The sequence below is a fragment of the Condylostylus longicornis genome, unplaced genomic scaffold (assembly GCF_029603195.1).
Source record: "Condylostylus longicornis isolate FDR11 unplaced genomic scaffold, ASM2960319v2 ptg000040l, whole genome shotgun sequence".
NCBI lineage: Eukaryota > Metazoa > Arthropoda > Insecta > Diptera > Dolichopodidae > Condylostylus > Condylostylus longicornis.
The window spans coordinates 6,746,792-6,771,097 of record NW_026578009.1 but is presented as its reverse complement, the minus strand read 5'-3'; the positions used below and the strand labels follow the sequence as shown (position 1 = coordinate 6,771,097).

Genomic DNA, 24,306 nt, shown 5'->3' with positions numbered 1-24,306 from the left:
AAATTAAGTAATCAACCAGAATGTTTAATATTACTACATAAAGGCAAAATTAAAATGTCTGTCCAGTTTGTTTTTCCACCTTTTCGATTTAAAAAAAGTTTAAAAGTTTAACTTTTGGCTGAAGCGTGACAACACATACAAACATTTAATATATATCTGTCAACCGTTTCTGTTAAAAAATAAAATAAAAAAACTAAAAATGTCAGTTGTTCATCATCAGTGAGAATGGTTTGCATATTTTAGTATTTTCTTAAGTGTGTTCGCTATGGATATTAAGTGGAAATTAACGAAATATAAAAAATATCAATGTTAAGTTTACGTTATTCTCCTTTTAATATCTGCCTATAAACAAAATGAAGAAATCTTGTCTGTTATAAACAGAATAAACGTAGCTAATAAGTTGCACTCAGGGATTGAAGGGGTTTACGTAGAGAACATTGAATATGTCAATATCATTTTAGTTTTATTGTAACTTGATTGACATTTGACAATACAAATGGTAAGGCTATGAAAGCTTCGTGACAGCAAAATAAAATAAATCATGTCGAAATATAAATAAATAAAAAATTAGAATATTAAAATATATTGTCAAATAATATTACTAGTTGGTTAAAATAATTTGCAATGCACTCAAATAATAATCCAGATTTAAGTAAAATATGCCGCTTATGTCTAGGTGAACTTGTTGATAAATTTTACATATTTAAGTCTGAGTTTTGCATTCCATTGCGAATAAGTAAGTTTTTGTTTTCATAAGAAAACTTAATTTTATATTTAAATAAACTTCAAATCTTTAAGATTTTTTATCTCAATTCAGCACATTATCAAAAAGCGCGCCAATATTATTAGTCTTTTATTATATTTTAAATGAATTTTTGCATAAGTCTAATAAGAATTGTCATGTTTAAATATTGAGCAAACTTACGCTAATATTAATTCTTGATATGTACCTATTTAATTTATTGCAATAATCTGTTGAATTGATTTAAAAATGTGCACATATTCGTTCACCTATTCTCTTTTGACCAGCTTCGTATTAACAATTTAAATTTTTTTTTTAAAGTTATATAATTTTTGTTCGGAATTTTAGTGGCTTGCACTACATTAGAAGTTAAGGAATCCGACAATCTTCCATCAGCTATTTGCAAATTTTGTAGAATACAATTAGAAAAATTTTATTTATTTCGAAAAAAATGTCAAATTTCGGATGTAAAATTAAGGAAGCATGTGCGTTATATCTCTTCAGGGAAAGTCTCTAAAGTTTTTAGCCAGTCAAATGACGATGATGAAGATGATTACGATGAAGACTTTATTAATTCACAAAAGTTTATTGCGACCTTTGAAAATGAGGAGAAGACGTTAGTCAAACAAAATGAAGAAAACTTAGTAAAGTGTGATAAATGCACACAAACATATGATATAGAAGTAAAAATACCTGAATCTAATATTAAAAACAAAAAATTGATAGAGAATTTCATAAATAACCGAAATGATAATTGTATTAATATTCAAAATGATGTTGAAGTTAATAACAAAAGCAAGACGTCTCTAGGAAAAGAAAGTGAACGTGATGGTATTGTGTATGTGATACAAAGTGAATGTTCAGAGACAGAATATGGGAATCGTCAAGAAGTACGAATATTTGTGGAAGAGGAAGATGAATCATTTTATTCTATAGAAAACGAATCAACTGAATCTAAAACCCAGATTGTTGACGAAAATGATGATAGCACAAGTAATTCGAATTGTATCATAACTGCAAAATAGACATATTAACATAAATACTTTCAGCTTTTATTGATGGATCTTGCATATTATTAGATGAGGAAGAAAACTCGGTTTATTTTTTTTTTTCTCAAAAAATTATCAAAATTAATAGTGTTGTATTTTAGAACAAAGCTTTTGATGAAGACTCCACCGACACAAAATATGAAAGAATGGTCACAGAAGAAAATAAGCAAAGTATTAATGAAGATGAAAAAAATACACGCGATACTAAAATTTTCGAAAACAAAGATATTAAATTATTTAAATGTCATATATGTCCACAATCATTTTCAAGAATGTTTTTACTTGATAAGCACTTGCATCTACATAAAAAAGGCAAAAGTCATATTTGCAACATCTGTAAAAAACATTTTGCAGCCAAAAGTTCTTTAGACAGGTATTTAAATATTACCAATTTGTATATATATGTAATTATTATTTTAGTTTTTTTCATACTCACATAACTGATTTTCAGGCATTCTAGAATTCATAATGGGGAAAAACCTTATAAGTGTGATGTTTGTGGAAAAGCTTTTATACAGGTAAAATATATCGCAGCTTATATTTGATTAATTTTATTAGATGTCTATTTATTTAATTGAATTACTTTATCTTGAAAGAATGAAGTTTTAAAAAGACACCGATATTTGCATCTCGATAAAAAACCTTTTGAGTGCAGTCACTGCAGTCAAGCTTTTATTCAAAAGAATTTATTACAGCATCACATGACGGTCAAACATTCTAATAAGCCAATCCCAAAATTATTTAATTGCGATATTTGCCCGAAAGTAAATTTATTTTTTCGTTTATTTACGTATAAATTTTTTAAATAATTTCTTAATTACAATAACTTTAAGGCGTTCGTGCATTCATCTGGACTAAGTCGTCATCTTATTTTACATTCAGGAATTTCATATGATTGCGAACATTGTAGCAAAAAATTTACTGACAAAAGTGCACTTAAGCGACACACAGAAATCCACTCAAGAAAAAAATTACGACTCAAATATATTAGTAAAAATCCATTAGTCTTTTGACTTAAAATATATTAAATACTTCTTTTCTCTTCTAGGTGACAAAACTGGACAAAAACTAAGTGAATGATGCCCTTTTCAAATTTTAGTTAATTGTTTCTTTAAATAATTCTAATAAAACAAAATACTGATATTGATGAAATTCATCATGACAAAGGACAAACAACTTTTTGGTTGCATTTTATTGTAGATACAATACATAGTATTTATAAATTATATGTGCTTTAACTTTTGTAATAAATAAAAAATATAAGAAAAATGTGGCTTAAGATATGAAAAATAAAAGAAATTGAGCCATGATTTGTTAAATTCAAATCACTTTATTAATATAAATACAATAAAATTTAAGAAAATGTATAACTGTAAATTGTTTTAACTTTTTCAATATTAACTACATAATTCAAAAAATTTTGTAAAGTGCATTTAACAAGACAACATAAATTTTAATATTGGTATATAATATATACATATGTATGCACTATTTGATATAAATATAAATTGTATTGTAATAATTATAATTAAAGAGTTTTCTTTTAATTAAGTCATTATTAATTTTTTTGTTTTACAAAATGAGAACAAATGGTCGCCTTCAGATAAAACATAAATTTAAATTGTTTATGATAGAAATTTTGCTTAAAATTCTAAGACATGGATAAAATAGAATATAAATGATTCTAATATAACTCAAGATTTATAGAAAAGCAAAAAAAAACATGTATGTATAAAGAAAAAAAATTAAAAGGAGATTTCACACGGAAAACTGAAGTGCGCTTATTCGAACATTACAGCAATTGGTAGAAAAATCAATATTTTAAAAACTAAATAAATTTATTCTTTATCTTCAGTTTCGTTTCTTGAAGGAGAGGCATTTTCATTCCTATTTCGTAAAAGTCTAGGTTGACTTGATGCGAAATTAGAGAAGTCTTTCATAACATCTTTATAAGTCTCATCCTCACCATTTCCTTCATCATTAACACCGATTTCTTCATTTAATCTAGTAAGCCTTAACCTAAAATATAAAGAGAAAAATTAATAAGAAGGATATTCACCGTTAGAATTTTTAATATTACAATGTAACAATATCAGCATTCCGTTTATCAACTGCAATGTCAATTGGTTTTTTACCATCTTTAGCTTCTGAATCGTACTGTGCTTTATGTTTAAGAAGTAAATATGTTTGAGCAATGCATCCTTTTTGCGTTGCTAAATGCAAAGGTGTATATCCTAAAAAAATTATAAAAAATAAATTTTATGTAAAAAATGTTAAATAAATATATATTCGTTACCCAGATCATCAGCCGTATTAATTGGAACTCCATTTAATAATAAATATTCACATGCCATTACCGATCCCTTAGGAAAAAATTGAAATTGTACTAACTTTTTGTAAAAAGGTTTATTTTTGAAACTTACAGATAACACAGCTTGATGTAGAGGAGTTCGATTTAAATCTTCAGAGTTCTTCCATAACTTATCGGCACCTAAAGCAAATGCCATACTCATTACAGGCAAATTATGAACTGCTGATGCTTTATACAATAACAAATTCGAATTAAATGTAGCAAGTGATCCCTCTTCAATTATATTGTCTTCGCCTTCAGTCGATTCTTGATCAGAACCTAAAATACCACGATTGTCACATTGTACAGTAGAGTTGTTTAAGTTTTCTCCAACAAGTAACAAATGTTCTCGCGATAAATTTAAATTCATCGATGGGAAATTTATTGAATCGTCATCAGATTTGGAACTTGAATCTTTCCTATGACGTCTACGAAATTTTTTAACGCCCCATTTTTTGCTTTCATCCGATTGGTCATTTTCAGAATTTCCACCTTCAGCATTAAGTCCCATCTCAATAGCTACGGAATCTATTTGGCACACAAATTTTTTTTCAATATATTTTGCCTTTATATAAGCTTCCCTTATAGCATTCTCACAATTTTCGGTAGCTTGTAAAATACCACTTTCTTCAGTATAGTTAGCTTCATATATTTTATTAATGATATCATTTCCTAACTCCATCATAACTTTTACATTTTCAGGCTCCCATGCATCAAGAGTTAATGAACGTACTTTGCTGTAATGCACACCTAAACTTCTGTGAACCCCTGAACAGGCAATACAAAGCGTTATACCCAAATTAATCGATGCCCAACGAGGTTCGGAACCTTTACAGTCACAACATGTTGAATTTCCAGGTATTTTAAGAAACTGTTCCCAATGTCTAAGTTTTTAATAAAAATTAAAATTTCAATAGAACTTTATTAATAGACTAGGAAACCTTACATTTTTTTTTTACTGCTACCGATATTTGATGAAGGTGATGATGAAGAGGGTCTCCTTGTTTGCGGCTCTATATGAAAAAAAACCTGCATTAGTATTTGAAGAAAAATAAAATTTAGATATATAAACTAAAAATTACTACTTTTTTTATTATAGAAGTCAATAAACTATAGAAAATTATTCTTGAAAATGATGCAATCATAAAATTTTACCAAATTGAAGAGCAGCTCCAATACTTTTCTGTAACGCATTTATCCATGCACTTAACATATCAGCAGAATCAGCTTGCAAGATATGTGATCTAAAATATAATTAGTAAATCTTCAAAATTTTGCGATTAACAATGTAAAATTTTATTTACTTTGTTGGCGAGATAACTTCAAAGCAAAATCTTCTATCATTATCATTGAAAGGTCGAACAGTACAAATTCTTAAATCTTCTTCCATAACTGTGTAAGATTCTTCATGTGAGCGTTTTCTATAACGAACAATATTCTTTTCAGTTTTCTAGCATATATGAAAGTTTAACGTAAATATGGTTTATTTCACAGTAATATGAATATTTTCCAAATAAAAACATAACTGGAATATGTTCCTATTGGGAATAATTACCTATAAACTAATTGATTATCGCATAAGTAAAACCATCTGCGACACCATGTTTTGAATCCTTTAGACTTTCTTTTAAACAAATCTAAAAAAATAAAAAAGGTAAGTATAAATAATTTATATATGTATATGCTTTATAATAAACAAGGCTTACATCCTTCTATTCTATTTACAGACTGATTTATATTGTTTTCAGTGTAGTCATTTACACTAGTATGTCGATTCTGCATTGACTTTTCTAATTGATGATAGCTGGAACGCATTGAATTCACCTCGTCGGATACACTTTTAAAAAATTCATCGAAATCATTACACAAATCCGAACCTTGGTGAAAATATGTCCCACATGCTTGATAGTAATCTAGTAACTATTTCAATCAAATAAATAACTAATTTTAAACTCAAAATTTATGACTAGGTATACCGTTGAAAGGATCGCAGGTATTTTCCTTGATTGAAGCAGTGTTATATAATTAACATAATCCAAAGCAGTATGTTGAAAACAAGATTTAGTTCTAAAATGGTTTAGATAATTGTAGTCTAAAAAAATTTAGCAAATTTTAAAAATTCTTACGCAGCTAAAATATTTACAGCTTCTTGTACTTCTTGTGGGCGATTTTTGCTAGCCTATAAAGAAAATGATTTCATAAACTTGGAAATATTTTAATCATTCTTTAACTTTTTTAACTTACTTGCGCATTTTTAATTAATGCGTTATCTAAACTTTCGGAGACTTTTGTAAAATGATTTTTATAATCTTTTACTTGATTTATGTCATCTTTAACAAAGACACTTAAGTTTTTTAGAACAGTCCTACTGGCTTGATCTAACAAAATTGTATGATATTTATTCATTTCCTGAAATGTGTTAAAAAAATATGTAGTTTTTCCAATTTAAAATATACGAAAAGATTTATGTACTTGAAAGCAATGAATTACTTTTCCTAACGCATTATGCGCGTTTTTATCATTTGAAAAATGCTTTTGGAGATCCCAAAGAGATGTGGCAAATGCACTGTAATGACATTAATGTATATATATAATTGCACATATTTAATATAAACAATATGAAAAAAATTGCCAGTATTTATTACAATTCAAAAAAAATTAAATGGCTAAATACCCTATTTTATTATACCTTTGATTTTTTATATAATCCTTTCCTGAATCAACAGCTACGGTGCACATTTTAATAATTCTCTCTAATCTTTGTTCTAAATGCTCAATATCATTTTCTTCTTTGCTTAAATATTGCCTTAAAAAAGTAAAAGTTGGCTAGTTAATGCATAAATGTTAATAAATTTTGCAAATGTAAAATGGTGACTCAGTGTTAAGCTATTCTTGTAATTATATGTAAAGACCGACCTAAATTTTGGTGTGTCTTTTAAGCACTCTTCGAATTCGATTTTCATTTTGACTATTTATTTTGTATGACTTTATTTAATTAGATTAACATTACTATTTTTATTTTTAAATAATGTGAGACACTTAACAAAAAAAAAACATACAAACTTTAAATAATACAATTTTTTAAAAAAACTATCATTTACAACAAATTAAAAATCATATACGGAAAATAAACAAGATAATGACTCTCTTTGCAAAACATTTTTGAAGGGAATTTGTTGTCCGATTTCTATTTGAATGATATTCCAACATTCTCCCATATTCACAATAATATTTTTATGTATATGTCAATAGGTTTGTTCAACATATTCAATTTAATTATATTTGGTGTGCTACAAGTTAATTCACAATATTAATTTGTTATTCCGCAACAGAAGTACATAGATAAAAATCAATTAATACAAAAACGCAACTTTTTGATGTTTCATTCATTGCTTGAAATTTCTTCAACAGCAATTATTTATACTTGCTCACTTCCTGAAAGGAATCCAAGATGTTAATAAATTTCTCATGAAAGTAGACTAAATGCACAAAGTTAACTAAGCTTATAAAACATGCGAAATCGCAAAACGCCCATTTTTCATGTCAATACTCTGCTTTTCAAGCTTTGTAAAGCGGGGTATTGACAAGTTTTGTTAAGTAAAATTGACAGTTCTTTTTGTAATTCTGCAAAAATTTTAAAAATCATAGGATGAAATCGAAAAAAATAATTATTTGGATCGGAACAAAAACACAGTCACAGTTGTGAAAGCGCTCAAATAAAGTTCCCATTAGCCCTATGATTATTTTACTTACTATGCTTAAAAAAACTTTATAAGTAAAGCAAACGAGGTTATCATTGGACTAGTAACTTAAAAATTTAAAAAGTTAATTTTATGTATGTATGTCAAAAATTTTTAATACTTAAATCACAAGCAAAGAAGTTCGTATTTGTGAAAGGAAAAATATTTTTTCAATAAATGAGGTAAGTAGTTTTTTTAAAACAAACATTTGATTTATACATAACATTTGCAACATATGGTAACATTTGCAATAATTTATATAATATTTGCTATATTGTGGTTTATGAAGCGTTGAAGCTTACATTTTTGAAGTTTTAATTTTTTGCCGTGAGGCATTCCCAATGTGTTTGACATATTGGAAGTTTTTAGCCAAAAAAGTTTCATATAAAATTATATTCATTAATTAAATTTAGAACTATTAATAAAATCCTTAAATAAAACGTTTTTACTAAACCTAAATTAATATCTTTAGGTTTCAGTTGGTTAAATAGTTTTTCGAAATTGTAATTATGTAAGTATGCGTAGTAAAAATTAATTTTTAACTAACAATTTTAAATTCAATAATTTTGAATACGTTAATAGCTAGTTCTATTCATACATACATATGTACATATTTTTATATAAAAATTACTGATCCTAAAATAAAATGTTATCCTTGAAATTATTTTCTATATATGTATATACATAACTCATTCTTTTATATTTGTATCCATATGCACGGAGCCATTTATGATTCTTTTTTCCATTATTTTTACCAAATTAATAATTTTTTCTATTTCATTTCGGAAATTTAATTATTATATGTACAACTCATATAATTATGTAACTACATACATATTTCTATGAGTATTTCTATATGTATTTTCTACATATTTTCTAATTTCTAAGTAAATACTACAGATCTATATTTAAAGAAATAAAACAAAAGGCCTATTTTAGTTAAAATTAAAATAATATTTTTAAGATCATGCGAAAACTTATTGATAAAACATAAAGGAAACTAATTGAAAATGTAAAATTAGTGGTTTTCTTCTATGTAGGCACCTACATATGTTACGTTATACTTAACTTACACACATATGTACATATGTACACATCAGCTACATAGTTATAAGTCTATCTATAATTGCACACAAAAGGAAAACCGTTCCACCTTATAAATTGATCATTATAAAGTTAAAAAGAATTTACTTGCTTGCAATTTTAGTTTGAAAAGCAAAATGATTTGCTATTTTTAATAGTATAGGATAATGGTATGGGGCATAAAGTAGGATAAATTAAAGAGTACTCAAATTAAATACTCAAACCAGACTCATCAAATCAAATACTTCAAGATTACAAAAAATTTTTGAAAATTTTGCAAACATCTAATCTGGATTATAGTGGTAAAAGTCTATTTAATTTTAATTGAAAAATTGAAAACTACAGTACCATCCAATAGAAGAGTTCAATGTTATTGACTATTGCGTGGGTTCACATATGTGAGTATATTATATATGCAACAAGTTTTCGAGTGCATAGTAAGTATGTATCAAAAAATAATGTCTATAAAATATTTGTATTATTTAAATATTTTTTAACCATACCATTGTTCAATTTTACCATACCTGTCGAAATTTCATTTCAACTTAAGGTAGAAAAAAAATGTTTGCAAAAATTCCAAAACATTTCATGAGAAATGCCAATATCCTTAAATTAATATAAATTTATTCCATTGTGGATTTCATATGACAACATAATTTTTTCATGTTCTCTTTTTTATACTTTTGTGGATATTTCCGTGAAAGTGTTATTATTTAATGTAGTACTTATATTTATTTCGTTCACATATTAATAAAAATGTGTATGTATGTATATGTATATATCTAAAAATAATAGTATACTCGTAGTAAACGTGATATTGAAAATTATTTTAAGAAACACATAATACGCAAACTTTTCTATTCACCTTTTTTTTTTTCTAAAAATATTGACATATAGTTAATGTTATTGTTAAGGTTCTTTTTATTAATGTTTTTCAAAATTATAACCAAAATATAATTTCAATATGTAAAATAAACTAAAATGTAACAAAAACCTCTTAATTCTAAAGTTATTTATGTCTTATTCGTTCTTAAACATTGTTTATTTCTCGTTCTAAATTTAGATATCATGAATTTTTCTTAAATTAGATACAATTTCATTTTTAGATATATTTGTAATACATAACTAATATTTTTTTTTGAATGAAACTTTTTTGTCAAATTCGATCCATTGTAGATTTTCCAATTTATATTGGGGCTGTATCGTGAAAAATGTATCACTAAGAGATACTTATTTTTATTGTAAAAAAATTACAAAATTTTATTACAAACAAAACCCATTTCCTAAAAGTCATTGGTGTCGACAATAAACTTTAAAGATGATTGCATTATCATTTAGTTTTTGTACGATGTACATCACTTTAACGAAGTTATGACTTGGGTCTGATCGTCTATCTCGCTATTTTACTCAGCAGTTGAGTAACTATCTTATATGTTAATTTGTACAATCTAATATTCGAATGAAAATAATTCGGAATTGCGTATCTCGTTTTTTCTATTATGTATACAAAATTTATTCAATTTGTTTAATGAAAGTGAAACGTTCACTCGATAATTTGAGAAAAAATGCAAAAATTCAATTAAAAAAACGAGTAATGTTATTGGAAAAATGAAATACCAATTAGAAAAAACATAGAATTCTGATTTGAAAGAGAATAAAAAATCGGGATACACAATTAGGCTGTTAACATAAAGAGTCAATTATAATAATTTAATACTTTATTGGTAAACCTGCATAACTACAGATTTCTTTTTATATGTATACCATGCAAAATTGAATACCGTTATATATTCTTATAATATATATATTACTCTTTTTTGCTGTACTTAGGCTTTCAATTTCCACTTAAGCTATAGATTCACTACTTCATGTTTTCATGATTGTGTTTCAGTTGAACCTAAAATTTTAAGAACAAGTTAACATTCACTGTATTTGACATTTAACTAGAGTGCAGTTGAATAAAAATAAGTTTTTGCCATGTTACGCGGTCGTTTAGAAAACTTTTTGAAATTTTTGAATTTCAAAGTTCCGCTTAATTAATTAATAGTTTCTATCAATGTCTACACGTTTTTATATAATCTTTACTACAATATATAAGAAGAAGCATATTTAAATAAGAATTAAGGTAAGAAAATAATTGTTTATTGAAAATGAAAAAAAAAAAATTTTTAGAATCAATTATGAATTGACATATGGTCGATTTTTTATTAGCTATTACTTTTTTCTCTATATATTATTTTGCATGAGAAGCATATTTGAATATCCAGGAGTATGATAATTGCCATAACTTACGGTAACTGTATAATATATATTATATAAGTATGTAAGTGAATATTTAAGATACTTTTAAAATGAAACTAAACTAAATCGTATGGTGATCGATTTCATTTATTTTTTTTTATAATTAATTTTGCTTTCATTACAAAATTTCTTAGAAACTTTCCAGTCGTTAGCATTTTATATAACACATTTCACTCAATATTCAAAAACATACTCATTTGAACCTGAAAAAAAAATTGAGTTAAAATATTGCTTAAATTTCATTTTTCTCTTAATTCCTTAACTTTTCTGAGAGAAATTTTTATAAGCAGTGTTTCCGTTTAAAGAAACAAATTGCGAGTAAAAATTGCTTTTTAAAGATTGGATTTTTATAGTTACGGAACCAATTATGTAATTTTGTAGGGTTTCTCTTTAAAAAAAAGAAGGTATACGGTAAGAAAAAAGAAAGTTATAAGGTAATAAAGAAAGTTATCGGCAATAAAAGACAAAATAAAAAATAATTATTTTAACCCTTTGAGTGACTAACTTAAAAATTAAAACTGCTATTGTAATAAAAATATAATTTTAAATTAGAGTTTATTTAATCACTTATATTAAATTAAAATACGTTTTAAGATTAAGTTAAAATAAATTTTTGAACTTTTATGACTTTTGAACAAAAAACTCTTTGCTTTTAGTGTTCGTACTCTTAATATTTTGAAGACATTCCATTTTATGTAATTCGATATATTAAAATTTTAACAATATGCGAATGCGTTGAATATGAAATTTTAAATCACGAAAATTGTTTTTAATTTTAAATATCATAAAAACATACTTTATATATGGACCTATTTATAAATAGGTTCATTATCAAATTAGACCACTTTGTACTGAATAAAATAACTCAACAACATGGGTACAAAAGCTTTATTCAAAATACACTCAAAATCAATAAAATGAGTTGATTTCTTCATTATACAATAAATTAAGTAAAAGCATAAAAATCGAAATCACTCAAAAAGAGAGATAGGAAAAGAGAGCAAAACAAAAAAAATTAATGAAAAATTTCATCTTTAACATAAATTTATACACACAATAACTTTATATAACTACATAATATTTACATTAGAATAAAATGTTATGTTGAATGTGTACACAATATAGAAAGCATAAAAGAACGTATAAATAAGGTATGTGTATATATGTTATGTATGTACAAAAAAAAAATTCTATATTTATATTAGCATAGGTATAAACTATAAAAATAAAGTTGTACTGTAGAGACCGGTAAAAAATTGTTTGAAGGCGAAATGTTATAAAAAGCGAGAAAAATTCAGTATTTCTTTCAGTCCAACTCCACATTTGTTGCATTGCGGACAAATATACGGATATAACATTTTTAAATACATACCTACATATATATATATATTTTTTTTTCAAAAATCAACAGAAATAAAAGTTGTGTTTTAAGTATTTTATAATTGAATAATAAAGGAAATTTTTTTTTTGTTTTAACATAATAAAAATTTTTACTGCAATTTAAAATCGGTGTACTTACAGTTTTTTTGCTGTTCAATTAAAATTTCTTATATTTTATATAATAAAAGTTTAATAAACCTTACCCATTCATCATGGTAAGTAATACAAATACATTTACACACACACATCTACATATTTGTTTTTTTTTTTACTTTATTGCAATTTTAAAAATTAAATATTAAAAAAAAATAAATGCATTCTGTATTATTTGATTTAAAACTATGTATAAAAGTAAATTAATAATGTTATACTCGTTAATTATAATTATTAGAATACATAATATGCAAGAGTTGTGATTAAAGTCTGAATTATATCCAAGATATGTGTATAATTTGAAATTTTTTATAATTAATTAATGAAACAATTTCAAAAGTTTAAAATTTTGAAGATGATTTCAATTAATCATAATTAACAGTTATAGATAGTATCTTAATTTTTGAAAAATAAAGAAAAAATCTCAAAATAATTTTTTCGTTTGAAATATTTGAAAAATCCAAAATTATTACAAGACTATTAATTTCTATTATATATATGTCCTGTCTTCAGATGATTCAATTCCCTTTTATAACCAACTCCCAAAAAATAAAAAAAAAAATATAAAAGAAAAAAATTCGAAACATGATGATGATGTCATCTGTGGTTGGTAATATAATACCCATACGAGGTAAGAGTAATTGAAAAGGGAATGAAATTGAAAAAGAAGGAACAAAAAAAAATTCACAAAGAAAAATCTGTTTATATAAAATGTTGTTGTTTGTAAAACATACATACATACATACATATATACAATATTTGTTCATGCTATATTAATTTAAAAATTTTATTCTTCATCGTTTTTTTTCATGATATTGCCCAAAATACATAATTTTATATAAAGGATTATAATACAGACTTGAATATGTGTTTGTTTTATAAATTCGCTTATTTTATATATTTTCCTTTATTTCTCCTATAATGGCATGCAGTATGATATAGTTTACATTGAATCATTCTTTTTTATACATTTATAAAATAAGAGGAAAAAAATATTGTAAACATCGAGTATATTAAATTTATAATGAGAATTTATAATACATTACATAAAATTATGTCATATGTATACAGTAGAATCTATACATAACAAACTAAATACATAACGCACACTGCACATAACGGTAATTTCTGCATCGAATACAATTTATATTATTGAATAAATTGAACTTGTTTAGCGATATCATTGATTATTTTTGTCTTATACAGACTCTATGTATCATGGAAATTTTTCTTTCTATTTCGGACTATAAGGTTTATTGAATTTTCGGTGTTGGATATGTATTGATTACACTGTACTTGTAGATAAGTATATGCATTAAATGTACTTACATGCAAATTAATATTGTATAATTTATATAAATTATTTCGATAAGGATCAGTTTTTTTAACTGATTAGTGACCCATGATTAAAAAATTTATTTTTTTGTTCAATTTTTTTTGCTTTTATTCTTTTATTCTGGTAATAAGAAAACTCTTGTATATGAGCAGAATATTTTGCATTATTATTATTTTTCTTAAAGGTATGACCAATATGACTTCTTGGTTGTATATTTATGCTATTTTTAATATATAATAAATTATGTACGTGCAAGGATTAAGGACCTTCATTTATATAAAAATTAAAATTTACATTTGAACGTGTGCGTGCACATAGGTCGGTCACACAAAAGTTTTTTTTGCATGTTAGTCTTATATAATTAAAGTTAAATATTGAATGAATGAATAAAAAATAATAAAATAACAAAAAAAAAAGAGAATAAAATAAACGGTAAAAGGAGTAAATTAATTATAAAAAATAACTGTCACTCGATAACAAACACAAAAGAATTAAGGAAAAGAATGTAAAATGCTTAAATCTAAGGTTCTTTGTGCAATAGTCAGAACATTAAATGGCACACCTTTTGAATTTAACTAGAATTTCTTTTATCTTATACTTAACTTTTATTTTTATTTTCTGGGTGTTTCTCTAATTTTTCTCTTTCAAATTTTTTCTTTGCAATTTTTATACAGTAAAAAAATGGTATTAAATTAACACGAAATGTAAATTTGATTAGGACTATACCTATGTGTTAATTTTATATACTTAGCGATTAAGGAATGATTATATTTTAACAGTTTATAACAAAAGATTTTCTTTTGAAAACTTGAGAAATGCAAAATTTTCTTAAAAAATAATTTAGTAAATGTATGAAATTTTCCAGCACAATAATAGTTCCTTAATTATGATTAGAATTTTAGAAAAGTTAAAATTTTTCATTTAAGTTTTTGTCTTATTTTTAACCAAAAAGCTTTAAATAAGTTAAAGTATTGCGTTTCTTAAATTAGAGTGAAATTAAAGAAAGAACGTAATTGACCAAACTAAAATCAATAATTTCGAAATTATAGCGAAAATTTTTCGCTTATTTTATAATTTCGCTTATTTTAAAATAAATCCAATTAAAATATTTTTATTTATGCAATGAATTTGCAAAAAATTTATACATATTTAAAAGTACTTACAAATTAATTTAAAATTTTTATTATCAATGGTTGTATAATTTAAAGCCCGTCTGACGTCATATTGCTTTATATTTAACACATAATATTTTGGTACTTATTTGCAATTTTAATTGCCTAAAGTTAAGCTGGTGTTAGATCAACAATAACACAGATGCCTCTCTTATTTATTTTTTAATAACTACGAATTTAGAAAAGCATAAAATTCAAAACTACTGTAAAATTGATTCGAACTATAAAATTGGTGTAATAAATCTGCTTTTTTCAAATTTATTCTTGCAAAAATAATAATTGCGCAAAAGAATTTTTTAACAATATTTTTTTCATTTTTTGCATTTTTAATAAACTCTACTCGTATCAAAAATATTTCAAAATCAGATGAAGTGAATGCATTTATATTATATATATATATATATATATATTGTGCATTAACCTAAATGAAATTGTGAAAAGAATAAAATTTCAATTTGATTATTGTTTTCTTCTTAATCTCTTCTGCGAATTCGTGTATAAGATCGAGAAAAAAGAAAGACCGGAAATAATTATTAAATTGTATTATTTTTTTTTTATTATATAAAATTATAAAACTAATTATAAAAGGCAATTTAATTTGAAGAATTAAAAAAATGTCTATTTATATACCTACAGTATATTATATACTTAATATATTTGAGAAATGCACGCATTGTCTTGTGGACCAGAAAAATATAATTAAGAGCAGAATAAATTTTTTATGAAAAATTAAATTACTCAAAATAAATTAAAATTGTTGTAATTTTACAGTTAAGTTTAATTATAAAATATATATAAAAATTGTAAATTTAGCTCAAAAAAAAAATTTAATTTAATTTTCAGAAAGCGATTTTGTAAGAAAAAAACTGACTAGTTTTTATAACTACTTTTTGAATACATTGCTCATTAGATGATATCTTGGAAATTATTGTTGATAAATAACGATTTTGTCTTACTTACACTCTACATTTGAATCTCTACAATACTTACATCTTACATTTGAATTTTAATTTAACATATATATAGTGCGAACCTGTGACATCGGTTTTATCTTTATAAGAGTTTACAGCTAAAAATTTTTGTTTAGAGGAAAAAAAATTTTTAAATAACTTTGAAAAAATTAGAAAATTGAATACAAGTCTACAGTTTTTGTAGAGTTCAATATATCAAACAGATTGCTTGTGTAGACTCGATTTTTGCAAATACAACTTTTAAACAAACGATCTTACTGCGATTATACTTTTAACTATACATGATTTAAAGCAAATTCAAATTGAGTATAGCTCCCAACCCTATACGAAATATATAGAGCTGTGTTCTTTATGTCATTGTATAGTTTGATTAATTGTCAAATTTTTTCCTTCATCTATATTGTTGGTTTCATTTAGTACATAGGCTTCTATATTTTATGCCTGCCATACTTGGCTTACCTTTATATGTAAGCATATTTGTATATTGGGAAAAATATCAATGTACAATTATGAAAAATGGCAATTACATATAATTTTTTGCTTGTGTCACCTTCTGGTTATTAAAAATTGTAAAGAAAAATTTTTTTTTGTGATTTGAATTGTCTACATTGTATACAATAAGAAAAAAAATATTATTAATGTCATTGAAATTATTGATTTGGAAAATTTATTATCTATTCTTTTCAATTATCCTATCAAAAAAATTTCAATTTTTTTTTTTTCAATGGTTTAATAAATCAATTTCTTCAATTTGATTTATTAAACCATTTTCTTTAATAAACAATAACTAATATAATAAGTAATTATAGAAGAAAATATTTTTTTTCTATTTTAAATACATGCCTAGATAATTTCTTTTTTCTTTGTAATAATTATTACTTTATTTTCCATATTCTTTTAACTTTAAATTAAAAATGTAAAGCTTATATATGTATATATACATATATATATATGCACATTTTAAGTACATGGGTACAAAATATTATTATTGTGTAAAAATGAGTTCATTTAACTGGTATGACCTTAATAATTTTTCTTTAACCCTCTTTTTATATATTAACAATAAAGTAACAAAATTTTTATATATTAATAATAATGTAAAGTTATACAAAATATATTTTTGTTTATAAATATATTAATATTTATAGAAAAAAGATAATCGTTATTAATTTTACTTAACATTAAAGTTCCGAACTTAAAAAATGTTCAATCAACAAGATTTTAACAAAATAAAAAAATAACCAGAACAATTAAATGCGAGAAACGAATTTGTTTAGACCATAACTATTAAAACATATCTGGAAAGAAGTGAAAAAAGTGATCTATATAAATTCTAAAACACACACACAAAATATAAATTTTATTTTTTTTTTTGGCTTTCATAAGATCTGAACCCAATGCCTATCTGTTTTAAATCAATTCTTCGAGAATATAATTTCAGAACATACAAAAAACCAAATTCCATTTAATTTTCTTAAATCACTTCAACTTCGTGTTAAATTAACAGTAATGTAAAGTGTAAAATTTTCTTAATAATTTCCAATAGTACTTTTGTACAATATTTTAACTAAAAATATGAATTTATGCGATCGATTGAATTTACAAAAAGAAAAAATTAAAATAAATCTTTATCTACTCATTCCTCTTTCATATATTTTTTTTAATATTTCTGACCATTTTTTTTTCCAATAAATTTTAAATTTTTTTCCCTATATAAACCTTTTTCCTATATATTAAATAAACATTTTAAAATATTGTAGTAAGTTTTTATAGATTTTCTTTAGATATACATACATAAATATCTAGTTATTGTACATAGATTTTTGAGTAAAAGTAAAACAGAAGGGGGTCTGACAACGTCAAATTTAATAGAGTAATGGACGACGTATAACATGAAAGGTTTTATATTTTTTTTTTATATAAGCTTTCTTGTACTTTCTATCTACATCAAAATTGTTTTTTACTATAGTCTAAATCAGATTAACATTCATTATATAGAGAGTTTCTTTCACTTTAACAAAATTTTTTTTTTATTTTCTACCTATTTTACTAAGAAAATTACATAAAACAGATTTTCGGAAAAAAAAATAATTGAGTGTAAACTACTTATTATTAATCCCTCTTTTTTTTTTAATGTTTTTCACTTAAATGTAAGTTGGGTTTAAAAATTTTTTGATGAAAAGATTGAAAGTTGATTAAAGAAATTTTAAAATCATGTAATCATTTTTTTTTTATTGAAAAATCTTTAGAAAATTTTCTTCGCAAACACTTAATTTTTAATACTATACACGATTTAGCAATTTGGTATTCTTGACTTTCAAATTACAGTATAATACGATATTAATATATAATTCAGCAATTAGAATTCTTAAGCTGAATTGTATATTAATATCGTTTTACTGCAATTTCCAAGTGACTTGTGTTGTCTATACACATAAGCTGAATATACATTATTGATAAAGTAATGCAATATTATTTTAATTCACATGTTAGGGATAGTGCATGCATTATTATAACACACACATGATGCATCTCATCTACTGGATATACTTAATTTTAATTTTAATTAATCTAATGTTGATCTGACAATAAATTGAGAACGGTAACTCTTATAGAAGTTAATATATTATTAAATTAGTAATTTCATTAAGGAAGATTATCAAAAAAATGTACTTCTAATGAGAAAAATAATATTTGATTATTCATTTACAAAATATAAAGAAACAAATACAAACCATGTAATTAAAATCGATTCTAAACGGTGAACATACTTACATACAAATACTAAGCTTATCAAGTGTGATGGGAAAAGGAATTGACGTTGTAATTTTAATTTATTTGCTTGCTGAAAATCGGATTTATTTTTCATTACCCTTGAGCCATTTTTTACAGGACAAACATGAGATTCTATACTTATAATTAAACTTCTTCCCAATGATATTCAACCTTTTCTTTTATATTTAATTTTAATTTATTGTACAAAAAAATTTTCCAAAAATTCATTTTATGTCAGTGTTATTTGAAAATTAAAATTAAAAATTAATTTAATAACTATATACATACATATGTATTTATTAAATTTAAGGATTTAAATTACCTATATATATATATATACATACACATACATTTAATTTTTCATTAAAAATTTTGTGCTGAATAATGTAAAATTCTCAAAACACATAGTCAGCATTAAATATTTTTTCTCTCTCTTTTATTTTATGATCACAATAAGTATAGTTAATTTCACCATCCTAGAAAATTTAAAAAGTTTTCTTTCTCATTAAAATTGACAGGAGAACAAACTATAATTATTACTTTTTTAGTTACTCTTTCTCTTTTTATACAATTTTTAGTAAAGTTTCTTTAGTTTTATGTTTTGTTAAAATATTGACTTTTAGTAAACGAAAAATTTGTCAAGACGTATAGGCAATAAAAATCGATAAAATATTTTTTTTTTCAATATTGTCTATAAGCATTCGATTTAGGGTTGGGTTGGGTTTAAATAATATTTTTATTTTTCAAAATTTATGATTATTATTCGGTTTTTATTTAAATAAGTTGATTAATTTTGTTTTCAATATGAAATACACTATAATAAATATTGTGTATTTCAAAATTAAGAATGGTATAAGTTAAGCGACTGTCTAATTACTTAATTGTTTGCTTTTAAAACGAACAAAATTTGTCATAGAGGAGGTGCACACTACACACATAAAATTTATTGGGTTTACATAATTCTTTTTGACTGATATTATTGGAATTTTATAAAATGACATTTTGCCGGTAAGATGATTTCATATTTTTAATTTTTAATAAAGTTTTTCAATTATATATGTATGTGTATATCAAAAAAATTTCAACGTCTTATACCTGTATCTTATAAAACTACAATCAATCCAATCAAAAATGAGTACAAAAACATTATTTAATTTTTCATGAGAAAATGACAGGTAGTAAAATCAATTGAAAAAAAAAAATTTTTTTTTGATTAAGCGTCAATTTGTAAACTATGTGGAACACACTTTGGATTTTGTATTTCATTTTACCCGTACAAGCAAATGCTCGAATATTATTATAAATTTATCACTCCGTTTATAACAATATAAGAAATGGCAATTTGAGATACATAAACAATTATATACTTATCGTCAAATTTTGAGTCAATTTTCTTATTGTCCATGTACTTGAATGCCTGTCCGTCTAGGCGACGAGTCAAAAACTAATTGACTTAAGTTTTGGTGAACTATTGTTTCAAATGATTTTTTATTGTAAATGACAAAACTTAATTTAAATCGGATTTTAATAGAGACAATAGATCTGCTTAGTGATCATACAACTTTAAAAATTATTGATTTATATCTCGGAAAATTTTGAAGATATACAGAATCGCACAAGAGAATATATGATAAAATTTCCTAATATATGCATTTAATAAAATCCGTTGATATTGCACGAGTCCTTATGGTTGCCGTTGTACAATTTTGAAAAGCTATTTAATCATATTAAAAAAAATATTCGAAATACATTATCAAAATATAAGATAAAAAATAAAATATTGTATAGAGTAGTCTGGAAATTCTTATTAAACTTTTGGAATCATTCATTCGTACACCTATATCACAATCAACTACCTATAACGGTTGACACGATCAACTCTTCCTATAATTCTCGTTAATTCTTAAAATTTGTTTTATTATGCCGGTATGTATCTAATTATGAACACAACTACTCATATAATTTATAATCAATCAATTTATTTTATTGTATAATTCAATTCCCAAAATATATCAAGTCGGTACCATAATATGCTCTCAAACAATTTTAATGTTAGCTTTATACACTTGGCGCTGTTGTTCAAAGTTTTTGTTTTAATAAGCGGCACACAATCATTTTTATTTTTATAATTGATCGAACTTAATATTATTTATATAGCGCATTTAAATTGAAATTTAATATTAAAATTATAAACTCATCATATAATTTTACAATTATGATTCATTATGCATTTTTCTTATCTTTTAAATTATAAATATAACAGATAAATTATGCATGTATATGAATATAGAGTGAATTTATGATAAAAAAATTATAAAATTTCAATTGAAATTCATTTTGTAATTAAATTCATTTACTGTGCGAATCATTCTTTTAACTTGAATTGAGATAAAAAAAAAAACAGTCTTTGCCTTAAATTTATCATCCTTATACATATATAAAAAAAAACAGAATAAAAATTTTAAGTAAATCCGAAAGAAATCTTTGTCTACTTCACATTACAAATATGTGTACATTATGTAAGTACATGTATATTAAATGTATGAAAATATTAAAATTTAAATATTTAATAAAAAAAATAATCATAGCATATTTACCAAGTGTATTGCATAAAATAAGAGAAATATTGTGTTCGTACTAAATTTCACAATACACAGTTTCAAATGAAAATGTATCTCTTCATAATAGAGAGAAAGCAATAAGCTATTCTCAAAGAGATGGCACCTCATATGTGAGTTTTATCTGTTCTGTCTGTTTATGCATTTCTGTAAATAAATTTTGAATGAACCAATTTAAATGAATTAATTAATTTATATTTCGGTTTACTGTAGCTGTTAAAAGATTTATTTAACTTTATGATATAATATATTCCACGGGACAGCGACACGTAACATATTACGGGCCGATTTCAGATTTTTACCGTTTAAATAATAATATTTGTTGACATTCCAGAAAATTAAATTCTACTATGAATCAAATTTATATTTATTGAAAAAAATAAACCACAAGACTACCAGTTTTCTGAAAAATTTGAAATATATGTGCCAAAGACCTAATCCTTTCCAAACTTGGGGATAGATCAATAAGAGTACATTTATTGTAATTTCGAAATATTGTTCAAAAAACAAATAACCGACCGGATCTAACCATTTTATAGAATGTGGTCCGTTATATGCTGACCACATTAACTTTATATTATATTGTGAATATGAATTGAATCATAAGTGGAATATACAAGAATTCTACAAATTTATTTAAATTCAATATAGTATCATTCCGAATTCATTGTTGAAAACCAGCTGTGATAGTTTGTTTTTTTTTTTATATATATGTATTAACAAACAAATTATAATATGTAAATTTTAATAAAATGCTACTTTCTGAAAATATGAAAGTACATACTTACACATACATATATATAATTCAACTTAACATTATGAGTTTCACATAGAAAATTTTTTATATACTCGTACGAGATTTTAATTTATTTACGACGGGCTTTACTTTTGTACTTTTATACACTTTTATATTTCAATATAGTTTAAGAGAAAATGTATGGTGAGAAGTGTAAAGTGTTAACCTTAAAGTAGGTTATATGTATATATATAATAATATTGGTAGATATCTACATACGTTATGTATATATGTGTTTCATTCTTTGTTTTATCATACAATTAAAGTTTTACAATAGAAGCTGAAATATAAAAATAAATATTTTAAAGATTTGAAATATATTCTAAAATCTCTTTTTCAATAAGTTTCCTTTCTCCACATTATATAGTACTGGTGAATGTATATTCATATATGCATGTCTGCCTTTGTTACTGGCAAAATATTGTGTTTGAGTAATTATACAAACACATATTTATAGTTAGAACGTGATATTGAAAAGTGATTACAGATATTTTCATTAATTTGAAGGAGAATTATCTTGATTTAGCTAGGTCTAACTAGATTTAGCTAGATTTTGTATAACACAATGGGCGTTTGAACAATGTTAATGAATATATTGCCAATCACATTTAAGTCAAAAAAAAATTAAAAATCTATAAGCTCTTAGATAACCAAAAGGAATCGGCAATACATAAAATGAAGCAAATCGAATTTATTTTAGACAAAAGCGATTTCATTTCCATTCGTTTCCACAAAATCGTATACGGTATGCCAGCCACATTTTATACAAAATTTGAGTTTAAAGTTGTCTATGATTATGCCTTAAGATTTATTTTTTAAAGTCATCGTTATTACTTTAGTCTCTGTTATGTGCTTTACTTGTACACATTTCTTATTTCATCTAAATTCATTTTGTATTTTCTTATATACAAAATTAAAGAAATTTCTTATTGTATATGGTAAGTTGATTTTTAGTTTCTAAATAGGTTTTTTTTTATTCGGATTTATTCTTTTGAATGCTCATTATTTTATGTATAAAAAGAAATATAATGAGGAAAAGAAAAAGCAACAAAAGTGCCGGCTATAAAATAATTCTTATACATGTATGTATATGGATAGCATTATGTATGAAATGAGGCGACTAACTTTCATATTATTTCTTATAAACGTAAAACATACACAGTATATACGTAAAAACCTATATGAAGTTAGACGTATATAAGAGGCAAAATCATTCATAAAAGAAATAATTGTACAATAAAAATTGCTTATACCTTAAACTTTATGACTTTTCTAAATTATTTTGTACATAAATTTGAAAGTACGAGAGAACAAAAATAAGGTTTTTATATATAATGTATGGCTTATGTGGTATGGTGTATATTCAATTAGTTTTTTCTTGTGATATGCAAGTAGTTAGAGCGAACTTCCTATAACGGAAATTATAAATTCTTTTAATATGAAAAGTTCTTTTGAAAATTTGAAAGGATTCTTAGGCGCTTGTACATTTTACTAAAAAAAAATATGACCATTTAAATTATGAGGTTTCAAAAAATAAAAAAAACAAAATTAAATTTTTTTTTAAACAGCTCAACATTATCAGCGAAATTTGAGTTGTACAACTTAATTACACAATTCATTAATTAAACTTGAAATTTTTCAGAGCAGTTTGTGAACTAAAGCTCTGCACATAAATTTACTGTTGTTTAGCAAAATATTGCTAATTTTTACGGTAATTAATTTACCACGAAAAGTAAATGAAGCATATACATATTGTATAATATTCCAGGAATGTATATACCTGCCCTCCAAAATACAGCGGCTATACAACGAAATCCGATCAAAGAAGTAGTGAAGAGAA

The 24,306-nt window shown here is 24.1% G+C and overlaps 3 protein-coding genes across 3 annotated transcripts in view; 2 read left to right on the top strand and 1 right to left on the bottom strand.

Moving 5' to 3' along the window:
- Positions 1-474: 474 nt before the first annotated feature.
- On the top strand, positions 475-3,064 carry LOC129609499 (zinc finger protein 480-like). Its single transcript, XM_055521432.1, has 8 exons — positions 475-736; positions 1,091-1,735; positions 1,792-1,838; positions 1,893-2,164; positions 2,243-2,309; positions 2,388-2,555; positions 2,625-2,781; positions 2,840-3,064. The coding sequence occupies exons 1-8, from the start codon at positions 625-627 to the stop codon at positions 2,869-2,871; spliced, it is 1,500 nt and encodes a 499-aa protein (XP_055377407.1). The 5' UTR covers positions 475-624; the 3' UTR covers positions 2,872-3,064.
- A 338-nt stretch (positions 3,065-3,402) lies between these two features.
- On the bottom strand, positions 3,403-7,319 carry LOC129609498 (arf-GAP with coiled-coil, ANK repeat and PH domain-containing protein 2). Its single transcript, XM_055521431.1, has 15 exons — positions 7,058-7,319; positions 6,831-6,947; positions 6,614-6,707; positions 6,386-6,550; positions 6,268-6,320; positions 6,118-6,208; positions 5,848-6,061; positions 5,697-5,778; positions 5,446-5,562; positions 5,297-5,385; positions 5,088-5,154; positions 4,215-5,025; positions 4,088-4,154; positions 3,872-4,025; positions 3,403-3,810 (listed from the first exon to the last, which is right to left on the bottom strand). Exons 1-15 carry the CDS (start codon positions 7,102-7,104, stop codon positions 3,630-3,632), a joined length of 2,349 nt encoding a protein of 782 aa, XP_055377406.1. The 5' UTR covers positions 7,105-7,319; the 3' UTR covers positions 3,403-3,629.
- A 5,275-nt stretch (positions 7,320-12,594) lies between these two features.
- LOC129609742 (tubulin alpha-1A chain) overlaps positions 12,595-24,306 on the top strand; it is a 34,447-nt gene continuing 22,735 nt past the window's right edge. Inside the window, exon 1 of the mRNA XM_055521857.1 lies at positions 12,595-12,860. Within this exon, the coding sequence (XP_055377832.1) occupies positions 12,858-12,860 (3 nt within the window). The 5' untranslated portion in view covers positions 12,595-12,857. The remainder of the gene's footprint in view (positions 12,861-24,306) is intronic.

Excerpts from the sequence above, each read along its gene's own strand:
- LOC129609498 (XM_055521431.1), bottom strand. The coding sequence starts at position 7,104 with ATGAAAATCGAATTCGAAGAGTGCTTAAAAGACACACCAAAATTTAG. Across the intron at positions 5,779-5,847 it reads TGTAAATAGAATAGAAGGAT|ATTTGTTTAAAAGAAAGTCT; the intron begins GTAAGCCTTGTT and ends TTATTTTTTTAG. Across the intron at positions 5,026-5,087 it reads GGTAGCAGTAAAAAAAAAAT|ACATTGGGAACAGTTTCTTA; the intron begins GTAAGGTTTCCT and ends TTAAAAACTTAG.
- LOC129609499 (XM_055521432.1), top strand. The coding sequence starts at position 625 with ATGCACTCAAATAATAATCCAGATTTAAGTAAAATATGCCGCTTATGT. Across the intron at positions 2,165-2,242 it reads GCCAAAAGTTCTTTAGACAG|GCATTCTAGAATTCATAATG; the intron begins GTATTTAAATAT and ends ACTGATTTTCAG. Across the intron at positions 2,310-2,387 it reads GTGGAAAAGCTTTTATACAG|AATGAAGTTTTAAAAAGACA; the intron begins GTAAAATATATC and ends TTATCTTGAAAG.